Consider the following 18,605-nt stretch of genomic DNA (forward strand, 5'->3'; position numbering starts at 1 on the left):
TGAGAGCTGGTGTGGAGAGAAATTGCCTCTCTCTCCTGAGAGAATCTCACTGCTTTCGTGTCCCCAGTGGCCCCAACTCTCTCTGTGTCTCTTTTCCGGTTGGTTAGCTGAGCTCACAGTGACCAACCTGGTTAAGCATGTTAGGGACCTTCACCGCCTGAAGAAAACCCCCTTCCCTAAGGAGAGGCTGCCAGGCCTGGGAGGCAGGACAAAGCCCACGGACCAGAGGCTTCTCATGAGGCTGTGCCCGTGAGGTTGGGGCTGAGAGCTGCTCCATCTGCCTTTCATCCCCTCATGTAACCCATTAACCATAACTGACTTCCCTCTGGGGCCAATGGTGCCGGGCAGCTTCCTGAGCATTTTCTGTCTCCACTTAGCAGCCAGCCGCTGAGGTAGATGCCTCATGATGCTCCCCTTTTACAGATGGGGAAACTGAGGCATAGGAGAGCAGGGTGACTTGACTGGGTTCACCCACCTGGTGAATGGCAGGGTTCACTTCAGACCAGACATGGTGGCTCCAAGCCAGACCCTGCATGGGGTGAGGAGGGCTCATGAGGGTTGGCCAGGGCAGGCTTCTCAGCTGTCCCCCAGGCTTCCATCTCCCCACTTCCCGAGGGGAGCTCAGAGTCGGGGCACAGGGGCCAGAGTCTTCTCATCTCCAGGCCCCGTTGCTGTGGAACCTGACTGGCTGCGGGTCAGACATGTCCCCTCGAGGGTCTTGCCTCCAGAACAGATGGGCTCCCCACTGGACCGGGGAGGTCATGGTCGTGGTGTCCTGTCCCCTCCTCCAGCTCAGTTTGCCCAGCTGGCCCAGCTGAACCCCCAGGAGCGACTGAGCCGGGAGACGGCCCTCCAGCAGAAGCAGGTGTCCCTGGAGGCCTGGCTGCAGCGCGAGGCCCAGACGCTGCAGCAGTACCGCGTGGTGAGTGGGCTCAGCGTCCCTCCCCTCCCGCAGGGGCGGTGACACCCTGAGCTGTCCTGGGGACCCTGAGGGAGGCAGAGAGCCAGGAGGAGAGCGGGACCGAGCAGAGCAGGAGGCCCGGGCGTTCTTCCCCATGGGGCCTGAGGGGGAGAGTCGGTCCGGGAGGAGGAGGCCCTGCAGGGCTGTTCTGAGAGCCCAGAAGGGCCGGCTGAGCCACCGCCCGACCCTCAGGAGCTGGCCGAGAAGCACCAGAAGACCCTGCAGCTGCTGCGGAAGCAGCAGACCATCATCCTGGATGACGAGCTGATCCAGTGGAAGCGGCGGCAGCAGCTGGCGGGGAACGGAGGGCCCCCCGAGGGCAGCCTGGATGTGCTACAGTCCTGGTACCAGCGGTGGGGGGCAGAGAGGGACAGCAGGGCTCAGAGTGGTGCTGCCAGCTGCTGTTTGTGCCCACGTCTACATGAGCAGCTGGCTCCCTCTGTCTGGGCACGGGTCTTATCCCACCAGTGGTGTGGTTTGATGCTGACGCTGGTGTCCCTTTCTGTGCCCCCTCCCCTGGGAGGATGCTGGGGTGGGGCCAGGTGGCAAAGTGGCACTCAGGCAGGTTGGACCCCAGTCAGTGTCGCTCCTCCTGGGTGTTTCTCTGGTTTTTTTGGAAGGCAGGGCATCTCTGCTGTGCCCAGTACACAGGCGAGGTGGCTCGGGAGCCAGGCCTTCCTGGGGGTGGAGCTGGGTGTGGGCCTGGTCCCCGCCTGGGCGCCTGCCAGCTTCTGGCCTGGAGGATGGGGGTGAAGCCCGTGTCCTTCCCTTGGGCCCTGGGGCTCGCGTTCAGGTGTGAGAAGTTGGCGGAGATCATCTGGCAGAACCGGCAGCAGATCCGCAGAGCCGAGCACCTCTGCCAGCAGCTGCCCATCCCCGGCCCCGTGGAGGAGATGCTGGCTGAGGTCAACGCCACCATCACTGACATCATCTCCGCCCTGGTGACCAGGTGACTCCTGGCCACGCCCCACTCCCATCTGGTTGCCCTGGGTGGGGGGCAGGAGGGTCTTTGCAGATGGGGAGCTCTGGCTTAAATCCTTCAGTTTCTGCCTCACACCCTCCTCCCATCCCTCTCCATCCCCTGTTGCTGTGGCCTCTTGCTGTCGACCTGGCCCAGTATTTCTCGTGGACACTACACGGGCGTTTGTCTCCTGCAACTCATTTCAGCTGCTGAGTTCCTTTCACTGCCTCCCTTCCCGCCAGCTCCCCTGACTCACAGTGGCCCCAGGGAGGGTGGACTGTCCACAAACCCTCCCTTCACCTGCTCAGCCTGGTGCAGGGCAGCCTCCCCACGTGGAAGGTGGGGCCAGAGTCCTGTCCCCTGAAGTAGCTCCTGTCCCTTGTGTCTCCGCAGCACATTCATCATCGAGAAGCAGCCCCCTCAGGTCCTGAAGACCCAGACCAAGTTCGCGGCCACCGTGCGCCTGCTGGTGGGCGGGAAGCTGAACGTGCACATGAACCCCCCCCAGGTGAAGGCCACCATCATCAGCGAGCAGCAGGCCAAGTCACTGCTCAAGAACGAGAACACCCGCAAGTACGCTGCCCTGGAAACAGAGGGAAAGGGATCCCACCTCCTGGCAAGTCTAGGCCTGGCCCTTCCTATGTAGGAGTGCCACTAGCTCTCTGGCCTCTCCTAGCTCTCAGAGAAGGAATAAGGGTGTTCTTGTGTAAAGAAACTCTGATATAGTAGGCATATGTCTAAGGAAACTTCTTATGTGTTTTGTGTATGTTTACTTTTTTTATCATTTATGCAGCGAAACCCTCATTTCCTCTTAAAAGACTCAAGTTTTTGACAGTCTCCTTTATTTCCTCCCACCCCCAGTATATTTGCTACCTCGTGTGTGCTGAGGCCCTGTCTGGGCGTAGAGTTGAGTCTGTCTCTCGCTTGCAGTGATTACAGCGGGGAGATCCTGAACAACTGCTGTGTAATGGAGTACCACCAGGCCACAGGCACCCTGAGCGCCCACTTCCGGAACATGGTGAGGATGGAGGAAGAGGAAGAGTGGGCTTTCCCTCTAGTCGCCTGAGGGCTTCATCCTCTCATCTTTCTCCTTGGCAGTCCCTGAAACGAATTAAGAGATCTGACCGTCGTGGAGCAGAGTCGGTGACAGAAGAAAAATTTACCATCCTGTTTGAATCACAGTTCAGTGTTGGCGGAAATGAGCTGGTGTTTCAAGTCAAGGTGTGTGTGTGTGTGTACTTTATATCCCAAAAGAATTTTGATCTCAGAGTATCTTTTAATTTTTATTTTGGAAGTTCATTCACGTTGCGTTAGTGTCAGGCACCTGCTTGTGATTATTGATGAATAGAAAGTGAGGAGCCCTCATCCTTAGGACTCTGTCTCTTAGATTCTCTTAAGACAGGAGCAAATAATAATGAAATGGAATAGCTAGAATTACGGGTAGAGGTGAACCCAGGGAAACATCACTCAGGATGGATTTGAGCACACTTAGTGTTAAATTGTAGACATCACTTTCTTGCTATTTTTTTCCCGGAAATGTCTCCATCTTCTTTCTCTTTTCTATCTGTTCTCTAACTTCGAGAAACTTACTCCATACTTCAGAAATATCTAAGAAATATCTAAATCTCAAAATGTCATGCAGAAATATCTCTGCTAAAACACCTTAAATTTCTAAGACTGTAAATGTGACATCTTGTTCCTGGAGCCGTTCCTATTCTGTGTTTGAGGGTGACATTTACTGAAACTTGGAGAGAGGATGCACGTGTTGTGATGGGAACAAAAGGGGAGAAGGGCAGAGCATGTGGCCGGGGACTCTCAGCCCTCCCCTGTGTCTCTTTCAGACCCTGTCTCTCCCAGTGGTGGTGATTGTTCACGGCAGCCAGGATAACAATGCGACGGCCACCGTTCTCTGGGACAACGCTTTTGCAGAGCCTGTGAGTGCATTCCTTGGGCCTGAAGGTCTCAAGACCTTGACACTGGTGTCCTGAGTCCCTGTCAGTCTCTTTATCCGCACCAAAAGGCTTAGAAAAAAATGCTGTGTTCCTTAGGAAGCAGAATGGAGAGCATGTAGAAAGTAGAATGAGCAGGCACTGGAAGAATGGCCAGGATTTCAACTCAGGCCCCACCATTTCCTCACTCTGACCACAGGAAATTTCACTTGACCTCTCCGCGTCTAAGCTTCCCATGAGTGTCTGCAACACAGGGAGAGTAATACTCCAGAGTGGTGTTTGGAAGATTCATCCACAAAGTGCTTGTCACAGAGTCAGTACTCTGTAAACGTTATTTTGAATCCTGGGTAAAACCATGCATGGAGTTTGGGACTCCCCAGTTTCTTCTAGTGGTTGTGTACTTATCAGGAAGTCACTTTCAGTTAGAAGTTGCTTCCTGTCATCGTCCCTCCAGTGACTGAGGGTGACATTTCATGTCTTTTCCAAATTTTGGCTCTATGACTCATCCCAAGCCTCAGGAAGAATGAGATGCTGTGTGTAAAGGAGTGTGATTCTGCGGATGTATCACCTCAGTACTGTCTGGGTACCACTTGTGTGCTGCTGGCTTGATCATTTTCAAAACATGTCAGTAGACAGAGTTCTGTGTGATGCATATTTCCAGTATAAATTAGTCCAGAGAACCTGATGAAAGGTTATACTTGTTGTTTGGGACATAAAAGTATCTCCTTCTCTAATGTGGCTCTAACGCGAAGAGTCTGACTTGGCATTTTCAACAGGGTTCTTTAGAGAACAATATTTTTGCTGCAGGGATGAGATTTTTAGCAGAAATTCTGCCATGCTTGTGCTATAAACCCTGTGTTTGAAGCTCTTTTTAAAAATATCTACCTAAGGAGCTGAAGAGAGGATTTGATTGATTTGATTTGATCAGATCAATTTGATCAAATCCTCTCTTGGATTTGATTGATCCAAGAGAGGATTTGGGAGGAACAGTCAATTAAAACAAGAAGATAACTATTCACCAACTGACTAGACTTCTTAATAAATAAATATATGAATAGAAATGTATATGTATAAACATTTATACATATATGAGAGAATTTGAGTAAGTGAGAATCAAAAGACAAGGAAAATTTGAAAATTTTTTTAAATATCTTGGGGACTTCCCTGGTAGTCGAGCAGCTAAGACTCCGTGCTCCCACTGCAGGGGGCCTGGGTTTGATCCCTGGTCAGAAAACTAGATCCCACATGCTGCAACTAAGACCCGGCACAAACAAATAAAAGTTAAAAAAAGAAGTCTGCCTCCATTTGTCCTGATGATCCTCCTGGATAGGATTGCCATGCCTGCTCTCCTCTCCCTCCCTGCCTGTCCCCAAATCTCGCTCCTTGTGTAACTCTGGCATCTCCTGCCATATGTCATTCCTGAAGGATGTTATCTAAATAAATAAGCATTTTTAACATTTTCAGTTATGTTAATAACTAGTGTACATATTACTCTATTTTAAAAAAAACTTTATTGAAGTATAGTTGATTTACAATGTTGTGTTAGTTTCTGATGTATAGCAAAGTGTTCAGTCAGTTCAGTCGCTCAGTCGTGTCTGAATCTTTGCAACCCCATTGGCTGCAGCATGCCAGGCTTCCATGTCCATCACCAACTCCTGGAAATTGCTCAAACTCATGTCTGTGGAGTCGGTGATGCCATCCAACCATTTCATCCTCTGTCGTCCACTTCTACTGCCTTTAATCTTTGCCAGCATCAGGGTCTTTTCCGATGAGTCAGTTCTTCCCATCAGGTGGCCAAAGGATTGGGGTTTCAGCTTCCAGTGAATATTCAGGACTGATTTCCTTTAGGATTGACTGGTTGGATCTCCTTGCAGTCCAGGGAACTCTCAAGAGTCTTCTCCATCACCACAATTCAAAAGCATTAGTCCTTTGGTGCTCAGCTTTCTTTATGGTCCAACTCGCACATCCATACATGACTACTGGAAAAAACCATAGCTTTGACTGGACAGACCTTTGTTGGCAAAGTAATGTCTCTACTTTTTAATATGCTGTCTAGGTTTGTCATAGCTTTTCTTCCAAGGAGCAAATGCCTTTTAATTTCATGGCTGCAGTCACCATCTGCAGTGATTTTGGAGCCCAAGAAAATAAAGTCTGTCACTGTTTCCATTATTTCCCCCATCTATTTGCCATGAAGTGATGGGACTGGATGCCATGTTCTTAAGTTTTTTGAATGTTGAGTTTTAAGCCAGCTTTTTCACTCTCCTCTTTCACTTTCATCAAGAGGCCCTTGAGCTCCTCTTCACTTTCTGCCACAAGGATGGTATCATCTGAGTATCTGAGGTTATTGATATTTCTCCCAGCAGTCTTGATTCCAGCTTGTGCTTCATCCAGCCCAGCATTTCGCTTGATATACTCTGCATATAAGTTAAATAAGCAGGGTGACAGTATACAGCCTTGACATAGACCTATTCCTTTCCCAATTTGGAACCAGTCTGTTGTTTCATGTCCGGTTCTAACTGTTGCTTCTTGACCTGCGTACAGATTTCTCAGGAGGCAGTTAATGTGGTCTGGTATTCCCACTCTTGAAGCAAAGTGTTTATACACACACACACACACACACATATTCTTTTCTGTGATGGTTTATTGCAGGATGTTGAATATAGTTCCCTGTGCACAGTAGGACCTTGTTGTTTATCTGTTTTATATATAGCAGCTTGTATCTGCTAATCCCAAACCCCTAATTTATCCCTCTCCAACTCCCTCTCCCCTTTCTAAAGTTTTCTTTATGAGTCTGTTTCTGTTTCATAAACAAGTTTGTGTCATATTTTAGATCCCACGTATAAGTAATATCATATGGTATTTGTCATTCTCTTTCTGACTTCACTTGGTATGATGAGCTCTAGGTCCATTCATATTGCTACAGATGGCATTATTGTTAATGGCTGAGTGGTATTCCATTGTATGTATCCACCACATCGTTATCTCTTCACCTTTCAGTGGACATTTAGGTTTTGTCCATGTCTTGGCTATTGTAAATAGTGCTTCTCTGAAAATAGGGGCACATGTATCTTTTTGAATTAGAGTTTTCTCTGGATATACACCCAGGAGTGGGATTGCTGGATCTTACGGCAACTCTTTTTAGTTTTTCTTAAGGAGCCTCCATACTGTTTTCCATAGTGCCTTCACCAATTTATATTTTCACCAGCACTGTAGGAGGGTTCTCCACATCCTCTCCATTATGCTGTTTTAGAACAAATACATCCCTGTGGGAATTATTCTACAGATGTATTTGCCTGTATGTGAAATGACATGAATACACTGCAGCATTGCTTGTGACAATAGCCAAAGACTTAAGGATGGTACATAGATGTCCACCAATGGAGATCTGGTTAAATATATTATTGTTCCTCCACACTGTAGAATATTTAGCAACCACGAAAGAAAATGAAAAATTTCTTTATGTGCTAATGTGAGGTCTTCTGGGTAAAGTATTAAGTGAAAAAAAAGAGTTGCAGAATATGTGGGCTTTATATTTTAAAGAAATTATACATATTCGCTGACAGGCACAGAATATCTTTGTTAGTATACACAATAACTAGATTACATGCTTTGGGGAGAGGAACTAGATTGCTGGCAGACACAGATAGGAAAGTGACAGGAAAGTGACTTCACTGTATACCCTTCTGTGCTTTTTAAATTTTATATCATGTGAAGGAATTGCCTTTTCCAACAAAATTTATAATAAAATAAAATGAAGTTCTGTGCCTGAATGGGATGAAAGCAGTTTTTAATAAATTTATATTCTAATCTGTTTCTCAGTAAAATCATCAGCTCATAGTTTCTACTCTTCCATACAAGTTATTTCACTTTGAGCTAGTGTTCTTGGCAGGAGTCAAGAGCAAGGATATACCTAGAGAACCAGTCTTGTAGCTTTCGACTCCCTTTGAATTTCCAGTATCAGAGCCAGACCTTGGTCATGTTTTTTTTTTCATGACTGTTGAAACATGAGACATCCAGCAGCACACTTACAGAACCCCACAGAAAGCACAAGGTTACCTTCCAAGTTGTGTGGGAAGAAGATAAGATGGAACCTTCTGAATTTCACGAAACTGCACACCCCAAGGAAGTCTGAGTTGACACTCGGGCTCAGCCAGACAAGTGTTTGTAACTCCATGCAGTCCCTGGTGTTTCTCTCTTGCGCATCAAGGGTATAAATCATGCGACTGTTTGCTCCTAAGGTTTCTGGCTTCTCTCCCCCTCAGGGTAGGGTGCCGTTTGCGGTGCCCGACAAAGTCCTGTGGCCGCAGCTGTGCGAGGCGCTCAACATGAAATTCAAGGCCGAGGTGCAGAGCAACCGGGGCCTGACCAAGGAGAACCTGGTGTTCCTGGCGCAGAAGCTGTTCAACAGCAGCAGCAGCCACCTCGAGGACTACAATGGCATGTCCGTGTCCTGGTCCCAGTTCAACCGGGTGAGGGACACACCACCTGCAGCGGTTAGATCAGCCCCTGCAAACCCAATCCCTCAGGAGCCGCCCTGCACCAGGCCCTCACTCCTCGCATCTCTAATGTGATGCGCCCGTGATATTGGGAAGCTTCTGAACAGGTGGACAGCCTCATACGTTTTATGTACAAAATTACGTGCTTGAATATTTAAGCAAAGTGGGTGCACTAGCATGCAGCTAGTGTGTTTTCTCCTTTGTGAAGGAGACAGAAAAGCACACAGTAATGGAACTCATGAGAAGTAAAGCTTTTGTGGTGATCAGAGCTCCATGGCTGTCCCCTTGACCCTCTGATGTTCCTTGATACGTAATACAAAGTCAGGCTCCCATGGAACCCTCGGCCCAAGAAAGAGGATGCTGATGAAGGAAATTTAAGTTGATTTTAAATTGAACTTTAATTTCTTCGCTTACACCCCCACTCCACTTATTTTAAGTGCCCTAATTCAGAGATTTCATAGTCTCTGAGTATGTCTTAACAGTTATGTGCCAACCAGCTGGCTAAGTGGTTTGCTAGTGATCAGAGGAGCTTTGCTAGGAGAAGCAGGAGGCCCCCATGGTCTGTCTTTGCCGCTGCAGTACGGCTGCCTTCCAACAGAATTAGATCACTGCATTTGGCTGATAATTGTTGGTAACACCCAGATGATGGAGTGTTCTCTGCAGCCTCATGGTGTGATCTGATGCAATTCACGTTTATGCATCACCGACACATCTTGTTAAGGGGCGGGCTTGGACACAGCAGGCCTGAGATGAGGCCTGACATTCTGCATTTCTCAGAAGCTCCTGGGCAGTGCTGCTGCTGTTCATCACAGGCCACAAATCACAACCAACAAAGGACTAGTCAGCCCAGATGCAGGGGAAAGTGTGTGTGGCCAGGCCCACTGAGTGTTGGTAATTGCTTTGTGGTGTTTTCCCCTTCTTCCGTCTTTTCCTCTCTGCACTGTTTTGATTGTAGGACCCTTTGGTCAAACTCAGGCAGGTGTGTATATTTGTATGATCCTGCTAGTGTGGATGTTTTCCATTTAATGTGTCCAGTTAAAGCGTATCCAGGTAATCAGACCCTGAGCGTGGCTTTTGCCTTCTTGGGTTCACTGTTGTCTCTCCAACCAGGAGAATTTACCCGGACGGAATTACACTTTCTGGCAGTGGTTTGATGGTGTTATGGAAGTGTTAAAGAAACATCTCAAGCCTCATTGGAATGACGGGTGAGAATCGTCATTTGTTAAGTTGGCAGTAGAGTGGTAAGGTTTTCCTTCTTGCATTGCAACATCACACTCTGCTTCTGCCCCTTTGGCCTTTATGATCCAGGGCTATCTTGGGTTTCGTGAACAAGCAACAGGCCCACGACCTGCTTATCAACAAGCCAGACGGGACCTTCCTGCTGAGGTTCAGTGACTCTGAAATCGGTGGCATCACCATTGCTTGGAAGTTTGATTCTCGTGAGTGTCTGTCCCTCTTTAGGACATCTTGTCTCTGGTTAGGTGCTTACGTTGCAAAATTATTATACTGTAACCACCAGTTCATTGAGTACTTGTTATTATTCCTTGGGGCCAGTACTAATTATGGGAAGCACAAATGTATAACCATGACACAGCTGCAGCTGGTGTAAAATATTATGGGAAACACAAGCACTAATTTTGAGAAATACAAATGGACAGGCCGACATGGCTACCTTTGTAATACAGTATCCTCCCCAAAGTCTCAGCTGCTTCACCTTTGAACTTTTTGCCTTCTTATTATTCAACCTTGGGCTTATTTCAGTAAAGAATTACTCTGTTGTTTGGAGTCATTAGAGTGGAAATAATATGCTGTTTTCATTGTTCCTTTATCCTAAGCTAAAGGGTTACGGGTATTGACCGTTTACATCTAGAAATATTAGTTCTTTCCTCTGATCCTCACAGTCAAACAAGAGTAGCGTGATTGTTTTTGGTAACTTATCTGGCTATGGACACACTTCCTATCTCTCTTACATGCTTTTGTACGGGGAATCAGGGACTGGAGTCAGCAACAAGTTTCTTGTAGGAAGGGATAGAATACTGTTTGAACTGGAAACTGCCTGAGATCATTAGATCTCAAGGGAAGTAGGGTATGTGATACCCGCTTAGCTACCCATGACTTTTAAAACTGCTTAATCCACAACCCACAGTTATTTTTAAATGGAGATTTTTTATTAGGACAATTTTCATGGAGAGCTTTGTTTGTAGTCTCTTTGGGTTTTAAGATTTCCTGTTCAGAAGTCATATTTAGACCACGATTATTCTGTCTGTTGATCTAGAGGAAAGAATGTTTTGGAATCTGATGCCTTTTACCACCAGAGATTTCTCCATCCGGTCCCTGGCCGACCGCCTGGGAGACCTGAGTTACCTTATCTACGTGTTTCCTGACCGGCCCAAAGACGAAGTGTACTCCAAGTATTACACCCCAGTTCCATGCGAGCCTGCCACTGGTAACAATGTTCGCATTCTGATTTGCTTTTGTTGTGATTCGGGGCTTTGTTTTAGGTGTGTGTGTGTCTGTGTCTGTCTGTCTGTATGAAAATCTATACAGTTAATACTCAGTTGTTGCTGTTTGAGCTTTATGCAGGGCAGATATAAATCCCAGGCTGTTTTCTTTAGTCAAACAAAAAACATATCCACTACCAGCCCCAAATACCAAACTGAAGGGAACAAGTATCTGTTTGAATCCTGGCTTTTAATTCTTTTGAGTATTTTCCCAGAAGGGAAAGGACTGGTTTATATGATAATTCATATGTTTAATTTTTTGAGGAACCACTGTAGTGTATTTCTAGCAGCTACACTGTGTTACAGTGTACAAGGTTAGATCAAACAATATTAGGTACAATTTTGTATTTTAAAACATAGATGGTTTTATTGCTTTCTGAGCATAAAAGTATTATGTATTTATTGTAAAATTTTCCAGAAAAGTATAGAAAAGAAAATAGATATCACACAACAGTCTTACCTCGTCCATGTAAACAAATGTTCTTCAGTCCACATAGCTAGGTTTTCTGCATTCAGTCACCAGAGGCTTATTGAGTACTTCCTGTGTGAGGATTACAATCTAATAGCAGAAGGAAGACAGTAAACAAGTAAATAAGTGTATCTATTTAGTGATGGCCGTTATGAAAACAAATAAGGTGAAGGGATAGGGAGTCCAAGGGAGGTGGCACTTCACTCGCGCGGTCAGAGAAGGCTTCCCTGAGGAGGCGACATCAGAGTAGACCTGGATGAAGTGAGGAGCTCACACACAGATCTCAAGGGAGAACACTCTAGCCCAAGAGAACAAGAGCAGAGACTCTGAGACAGGAGTGAAGTTGGTTTGTTTAGAAAATCTCACGAGGACCCGGGAGGCTGGAAGTGGATGAGCAGGGGAGAAATGGCAGGAGGCGAGGCCAGAGCAGCAGGAAGGACCAGGTCGTGGCGGGTTTGGGTCATACCGTACATCATCATTTATGACCTGATTACTCTTTCACTGAAAAATACATCCCAGGCAGAGTTACAGGCTAGTAAATATAAACTAACAGCATCGTTTAACAATAGCCTAGACTTCATTGTGCGGTGATTCTGTGTTGGTTATTTAAGATACTTTGAAGTTGGTCACAGTTTTTTTGTGATGATTAATATTGAGATAACCAGGTACCTGCATCTCTTTCAACTTGTTTCCTTAGGACAGATTCCTAAAGTCGAATTTGAGACACGTGGTAGGTGCTTTTCAAGCATTTTGACATATCTTTCCAGAATTGCCCTCCAGAAAGTGGAGTCTGTTTCCACTCCCACAGACACCTGTCTGAGTGTCTGTTTCTCCATCCTCCTCCTGCCAGGCATAGAGTCTCTTCATCAGCTTCCTGTTTGCCAGCCTGACGTGAGATCTTACATGTCAGGGCATACACATGAGATCTTTGTTCTTATTTTTCATTTCTTTGATTCTTCATAAGCTCAAAACATCTTTTCATGTAATGGCAATAATAACAGTGATAAGAAATGAAGTAATAATAGCAGCTAACGTTTGTTGAACACTTACTTGCGTACCAGACACTTTTCTGAGCACATTTCAAATTATTTCTCTTTTAATCTTCAAAACAGGCCTGTGCAGTAGCTACTGTTCCCATCCCCAGGTTTCATTTGAGGAGCTGAGGCCCAGGGGAGTGAAGTAACTGGTCAGAGTTCTCACAGCTAGGAGGAGGCCAAGCCAGGGTTTGAGCTCAGTCTAGCCTGTGCTTCTTAACCTCCGCATTATTGGCCATTTGTCTTTTTCCTGTACGTTCCTATTCCTTGTACATTTTTCTTTTGGAGTTCCTTTTTCCTTAATAATGTGCAAGGACCTTTATATAGTAAATAAAGCCTTTATCGTATACAGCAGAGATTTTTTTCTTCATGACATGGTTCTTTTAACATTTAGGTTTTGTTTTGCTGAAGTGCAAAGATGTGTATTTTCTACATAGCCCAATCTGTTGACCTTTTTTCCTTTAGAGATTCTGCCGTCTGTATCATGCCTTCCCACCTGGTTATATTTCTAGGTGGGGAAGTAAGCCAAAATATTTTTAGACTTATGTGGTATTTCGGATTAAACCTGCCACTGCTTCTTTTTATGAGCCCAGCTAATCTAGGTTTTCAAATGTTATTTTTATAGCATTTCTTTGTTTCTTATCTTTTCTGCCGTTCTATAAAATTCTCTGTAGACAGTAAAGCACAAAAAGCATGAAATATTATGAAAAGGCAGCCACTGACATTTGAAGCCCCAGAAGAAGCAGGTCAGGATAACAAGCGATGTGTGACCCATGGCGCAGTTCAGTCTCTTAGACTGAGTCATCCTTCTGACCTCAGCGGAATCTTCCCTGTCTAATAGAGTTAAGACATACTTGTTGCCTTCCTCACACACCCAAGAGACGAGACTTCACCGACTTCAGACTATCACAGTCCTGCTACCGACCTTGGCTGGATTTCCATAACCAGCCTTTTGAGAAGGTAACTCTGCCTTATCCCCTCGGTTGACCCCTAGCCTAGCACATCCCAGCTAGGGTGCTGTGGAGAGGGAGGCGCTGCAGCAGCAGTGCTTTTTTCCTAACCAGCCATGCGGCAGAAACGGCACCCACTGGGAAGCACGGCCATCACATGACTCCCAATACAGAAACCCACGCAAAGACGACGCAGACACCTGACAGAGTGGCTTTCCATTTCCTGAGAGAGTGGAGGCTCAGAGCTAGAGTAACTCCCAGGACCCTTGATAAGATTAGTTCCCTTCTGATGCTTAGATTTTTCCGCATGACCCCTGGCAAGTGTTGGTCCACCTTCTGTGCGAGCACCTCCAGGGATAAGGAAGTCAGGGCCTCCCGGGCTGTTTCTCTAGACTTTCAGCGGTGACAGCGTTCTTCCTTGTGTGATTGAGAAGTTGTCCAGCTGTGACCTCCCCATGTTGGTCCTCGTTTTGTTGCCAGTCCCTCTGTATCTGCAGCTTGAAACTTTGGAAGATGTGTTTTCTTTTTACAGTGAGTGTGCAGTTAATGCTTGGTTTAGATTTGTATTGAAGTTTACCTTTTTTATGGTTTGAAGAATGTACTAACACATCCAAGCCAACTTGGAAGCTATCTTAACTTCCAGTGTCAGTATTGAGGCTTCTCCTCTCCTGGGTCTTCCTAATGAATTAAAATATGTGCTTGTGGGACTTCCCTGGTGCTCCAGTGGCTAAGAGTCTGCATTCCCGATGCAGGGGGCCCAGGTTTGAGCCCTGATCAAAGAATTAGATCCCACATGCCACAACTAAGCCAAAATTAATTAATTATTTTAAAAGACTCCATGCTCCCAGTGCAAGGGTTATGGTTTCCATCCTGGGTTGGGAAGCTGAGACCCCGCATGCCACACTGTAAGACCAAAAGAAATGAGAGAAAAATGAAAGACACGCTTGTACCAAATCCTAAGATAAAATGAGGTGATTGTGTCTTATCCTAAGAAAAGACGGGATTCTTAAGGGAGACTGCATCTTCATTTCATTTGAGAACTTTGGTTCTCATCACCATCTTCCCTCCTCGGCAGCTAAAGCAGTGGACGGATACGTGAAGCCACAGATCAAGCAAGTGGTCCCTGAGTAAGTGTCTGGGCCCAGCGCTGGTCTCCTGCTGCCTCTTTTCTCCTCCCCGGGCCTCCACCTGGCTCTCCTCATCTCCTCACCCCCCACTGCCTCCTCTCACACACACGTACCTGGCCCATCCCTGGGGAGGAAACTGGGCCTTGGTCATGAGGGGACCTGGTACCCAGGGCCCTGCTCCCACAGCCAAAGCCCCAGGCTCAGTGGGCCCTTTGTCCTTCCACACCCGAGAAAGACACAAAAGTGCTCCTCCCCACTACCCCTTGCTAAGGCTCCGCTTCCTCCCACAGGTTTGTGAGCGCCTCTGCAGACTCTGCTGGAAGCAACGCCACCTACATGGACCAGGCTCCCTCCCCAGCCGTGTGCCCCCAGCCTCACTATAACATGTACCCACAGAAGTAGGTTGTGTTCTTTTGGGGCTCCATGGGGAGGAACTGGGCACCTGGCCTCAGGCTGGGTGCCCAGAGGACTGATGGGCAAGGACACCAGGGCTAGTCTGGGTCTGAGACTACCTAGGCCAGGCAGCCTCAGGCACGTGCCCAGGTGGGAGGGAGAGATTTGACCAACAGGCATTGGTAGTATCGAACAGGGTTGGGCCACGTCACCTGCTCCACTCTTCTAAAGTGGAAATTTTTCTGGCTCTGTGTAAAAACCAGATGGGTTTTAAGTATGTGCGGGCAACCAGTGTTGAGGCTAGGTAGGCTGGTATTTTAGTCTGAGTCACTGTGTCCAACCAGCTGGCAGACAACTCTGCCCCAGGGTTCAGGTCGCCTTACTAGTTGCCCGCCAGGCCTGGGCCAAGGGTACAGGCAGTCTGAGCCGCTCACCTGGTGGGGTGCAGGGTGGTCTCTGCTGCTCCTTGTGGGCCTCTGACCTCTCCCTTCCCTCAACCTCTCTTCTTTTCCTCCCAAGCCCCGACCCCGTCCTTGACAACGATGGTGACTTCGATCTGGACGACACAATCGACGTGGCGCGGCGTGTGGAGGAGCTCCTAGGCCGACCCATGGACAGTCAGTGGATCCCCCACGCACAGTCGTGACGCCCCACCCCCACCCCCCCGCCCTGTCGCCATCTCTAGCTTCTTCATCCTCGCCAGAGGAGTTACTTTTGTGGATGTTTTAATTCCATGAATCGCTTCTCTTTGGAAACAATACTCATAATGTGAAGTGTTAATACTAGTTGTGACTTTAGTGTTTCTGTGCATGGTGGCACCAGTGAAGGGCATGTGAGTGTGTGTGTGTGTGTGTGAGTGTGAGATTGCATGTTGTGCTGCTTCTCCCCCTTGCTGTCCAGAGTTTAGCTGCAGCACTGGGGCCACAAACAGAGGCTCTGGTTGTTTTAACCTTGTGCAGAATGGCAGTTAGTTCCATGAACCCTGGAACTGGGCCTTGTGTCTTGAGGTCCAGTGGCTCTGACACGTGGCTCTTCAAGTGAGGGAAGGACAGAGGGAGGTGGAAACACCTCCTGTCTGGTGAATCTGTGTCACCGTGTTTGCCAAGCCATTGATCTATAACCGTGATGGTCTCTGCTTTTCTTCTGAAACGTAGAAACTGCCTTGTGATGAAGGAAGTCAATCCTCCGTCCTTCCCTCTCCCCCGACCCCCATTTTCCTGGGTTGGGATGGGAAAAGGAGGGACATACAGTAGTGGTTGGGGCAAGGGAAGTCGTGGCTTTGGCGGTGGGTAGTGGCTTTCTGAATAACTGGTAGCCCATCTTCTGTTCTCTGCCTCCCATGCTCACTCCCACGCCCCGTGGAATTGCCACTTAGTTCCTGTGTGTGTACACATGTGCAGACACGTATGATGAAATAGAGGAAAGACACGAGGGTCGCGTAACCAGCGCCCACAGTGTTGATGTCCTTTATGTTGTGACCGGATTGAACAGCCCGGCGCTGGCTCACAGGCTCTGAGAAGGTCGCATTGTTCCCTGGGAACGACCATCAGTCTGCCCGCCCTCTTCTGCGCTGGTGGAGGCACAAGCAAGGTTTTCTAAAGGCATATTGATAACAGCTTTTTGCAAATGTTGAATTGTGTTTTTGTTTCTAAATTGGGACTTCTCGGTTTCCCCTTCTCACCCTAATTTGACGTTAGAATTCTTTCTTCCTGCATCAGGTCCTGTGCCTTTGACTCGCCGCAGGCCACATCTATTCCCTTCACTGTCCACACACAGTGTCTTGGGGAGTGGGCGGCTAGAGTGTGGGCCGAACCCAGGACCTGTGTGTTGCCCACCTGGGCAGGGTGCTGGGTGTCAGCATTGGGGTAATTTGGGGAAACGCAGTCAGCAGGTTTTCTGGGAAGTTTGGTAAGCTGCAGAAACAAAGCAAAACAAAAAATCCTCAGCATAATTTCATCCAAAATTTCTTCCATAGCTTTACACCAGAAGGAAGGAATGGGCTGTGGCAGGCAGGTGGGCAAGGGGGGAGGCAGGTATAGCTTTGGGGTTTAAGCCTTAAGGTCACCCCAGCTCCCCTCGAAAAGAAGGGCCTGACCACACCCAGGAGGGAATGGCCCTAAAAACATTATTTTTATACATGTGGGGAAATGCACATATTTTTTTTACAAAATTAACTTCTGAATTTATCAGTGTTTTAATGTTAAAGGAAAATATTTCTCTGTAGTAAATATTTATTGGAAGATGACTTTTTAAAAGCTGCTCTTTGCCCTAGCTCAGTTTCGTACAGTGATTTATCAATATTTTTCTATGCCGGGCGGTAGATTGTCTCTGCCTCTGATGACCAGGCTGACCCCTCCACGGATACCAGCACTGACGTACCAGCCCCTTATGTCTTCAAGATTTGATTAAAATCCCCACCGCCCCCTCCCCACCCCCTTACTGAGAATGGGAGTGTTGGGGAAAGGTGGAAAGGAAGCCTAGTTGCCTCTGTCACCCAGGCACCTTGAGTGCCAACCCTGGTGGTCCCGGCAACCCCGGGGGCAGGGAGTGACACACTCAGATGAGTGGTTGGCCCGGCCCCTGGCATGCCAAGGGCAGAGCGCTCACTGCATAGTTAGCACTGGGCTGGGGAGAACAGGTGCCCAGGAGAGTGGCTGCCCGGAGCCTGGGGGTTCCTGCGCGTGTCCCATGGCTGAGCTGTCCTCAGTTTTCCTGAGACCGTGTCTCCTGATAGGAGAGATTGTGACTGAAAGGCACGCTCACTGTCTGCATATAGCTTCTCTCTCCTCCCTGTTCTGCAAACCACAAGGAGAGGCCATGGCAACTCTCAACTGCCTCAGCCCCTCGCTCGCTCCCAGACACACACACACAAGTCATCAAAACGTTTCAATGTACGGTGTGTGCAGGGCTTTGCAGCAGGTGAGGGGGGAGACTAAGAGTGAATATAACTTAAAATAGCATACTTTTTTATAATTTTTCTTTATAAAACTTGGCAAAATTATTTCAGATACATATTTTAGCCTTGAAGCTTAGTATATAGCTGCTTAAAAAAAGTATTGTGTACAATTTGAAATAATCAAAAAATTGTGTATTTTATGTTACAAATAAATATTTCCTTTCAGTGGACAGTATGGAGTGCTCTTTTTATTTCGTTCCACCAGGTGCTGAGATAGGGTGGTTTTGACGGGGAAATATTTGAAATCATCAGCATGACTCTGAAAAAAGGAACTAGCTGGGTGTTGGCTGCCTCAGAGCGTGTGTGTGACCAGCGTTGATGGCTAGTGGGGGCGTTTCTTACCTTTCTGTTCACATGAAGTTTTGAAAATTAGAATGATAGTCTTTATCTCCTATTCCTGTTAGAAAGCTCATCCTTAAAAATCAGCGTGTTCAGGGGACTTCCCTGGTGACCCTGGGCTAAGACTCTGAGCTCCCAATGCAGGGGGCCCTGAGTTCAGTACCTGGTCAGGGAACTAGACCCCACGTGCTGCAACTAGAGTTCACATCCCACAACTGAAGATCCCTCAGGCCACAGTGAGATCTAAGATCCTGTGTGCTGCGGCTAAGACCCGCACAGCCAAATAAATTTAAGTGTCACTGGGGCTTTGCTGGTGGTTCAGCAGTTAACAGTCCACCTTGCGATGCAGGGGACACTGGTTTGATCCCTGGTTCAGGAAGATCCCACATGCTGCAGAGCAAATAAGCTTGTACACTGCAGCTACTGAGCCCACATGCTGCAGCTACTGAAGCCCAGGCTCCCAGAGCCC

General features: G+C 47.6%; 1 protein-coding gene across 6 annotated transcripts in view; it reads left to right on the forward strand.

The window, feature by feature from the left end:
- LOC102400858 (signal transducer and activator of transcription 5B) overlaps positions 1-17,967 on the forward strand; it is a 65,936-nt gene extending 47,969 nt beyond the window's left edge. For 3 of the 6 annotated variants that reach the window (XM_025280122.3, XM_044938948.2, XM_044938951.2), the window contains 14 exons: positions 792-922; positions 1,154-1,305; positions 1,755-1,910; positions 2,316-2,495; positions 2,853-2,940; positions 3,021-3,143; positions 3,764-3,856; positions 8,134-8,340; positions 9,478-9,572; positions 9,676-9,806; positions 10,643-10,813; positions 14,397-14,448; positions 14,739-14,846; positions 15,361-17,967. In XM_025280122.3, the coding sequence (XP_025135907.1) occupies positions 792-922; positions 1,154-1,305; positions 1,755-1,910; positions 2,316-2,495; positions 2,853-2,940; positions 3,021-3,143; positions 3,764-3,856; positions 8,134-8,340; positions 9,478-9,572; positions 9,676-9,806; positions 10,643-10,813; positions 14,397-14,448; positions 14,739-14,846; positions 15,361-15,487 (1,814 nt within the window). In that variant the 3' untranslated portion in view covers positions 15,488-17,967. Of the gene's footprint in view, positions 1-791; positions 923-1,153; positions 1,306-1,754; positions 1,911-2,315; positions 2,496-2,852; positions 2,941-3,020; positions 3,144-3,763; positions 3,857-8,133; positions 8,341-9,477; positions 9,573-9,675; positions 9,807-10,642; positions 10,822-13,045; positions 13,332-14,396; positions 14,449-14,738; positions 14,847-15,360 lie in introns of those variants that run through there. The other 3 variants (XR_006549449.1, XR_006549450.1, XM_044938949.1) reach the window with 3 other exon arrangements.
- The last annotated feature ends 638 nt before the right edge of the window (positions 17,968-18,605 follow it).

The sequence above is a fragment of the Bubalus bubalis genome, chromosome 3 (genome assembly GCF_019923935.1).
Source record: "Bubalus bubalis isolate 160015118507 breed Murrah chromosome 3, NDDB_SH_1, whole genome shotgun sequence".
Lineage (NCBI taxonomy): Eukaryota > Metazoa > Chordata > Mammalia > Artiodactyla > Bovidae > Bubalus > Bubalus bubalis.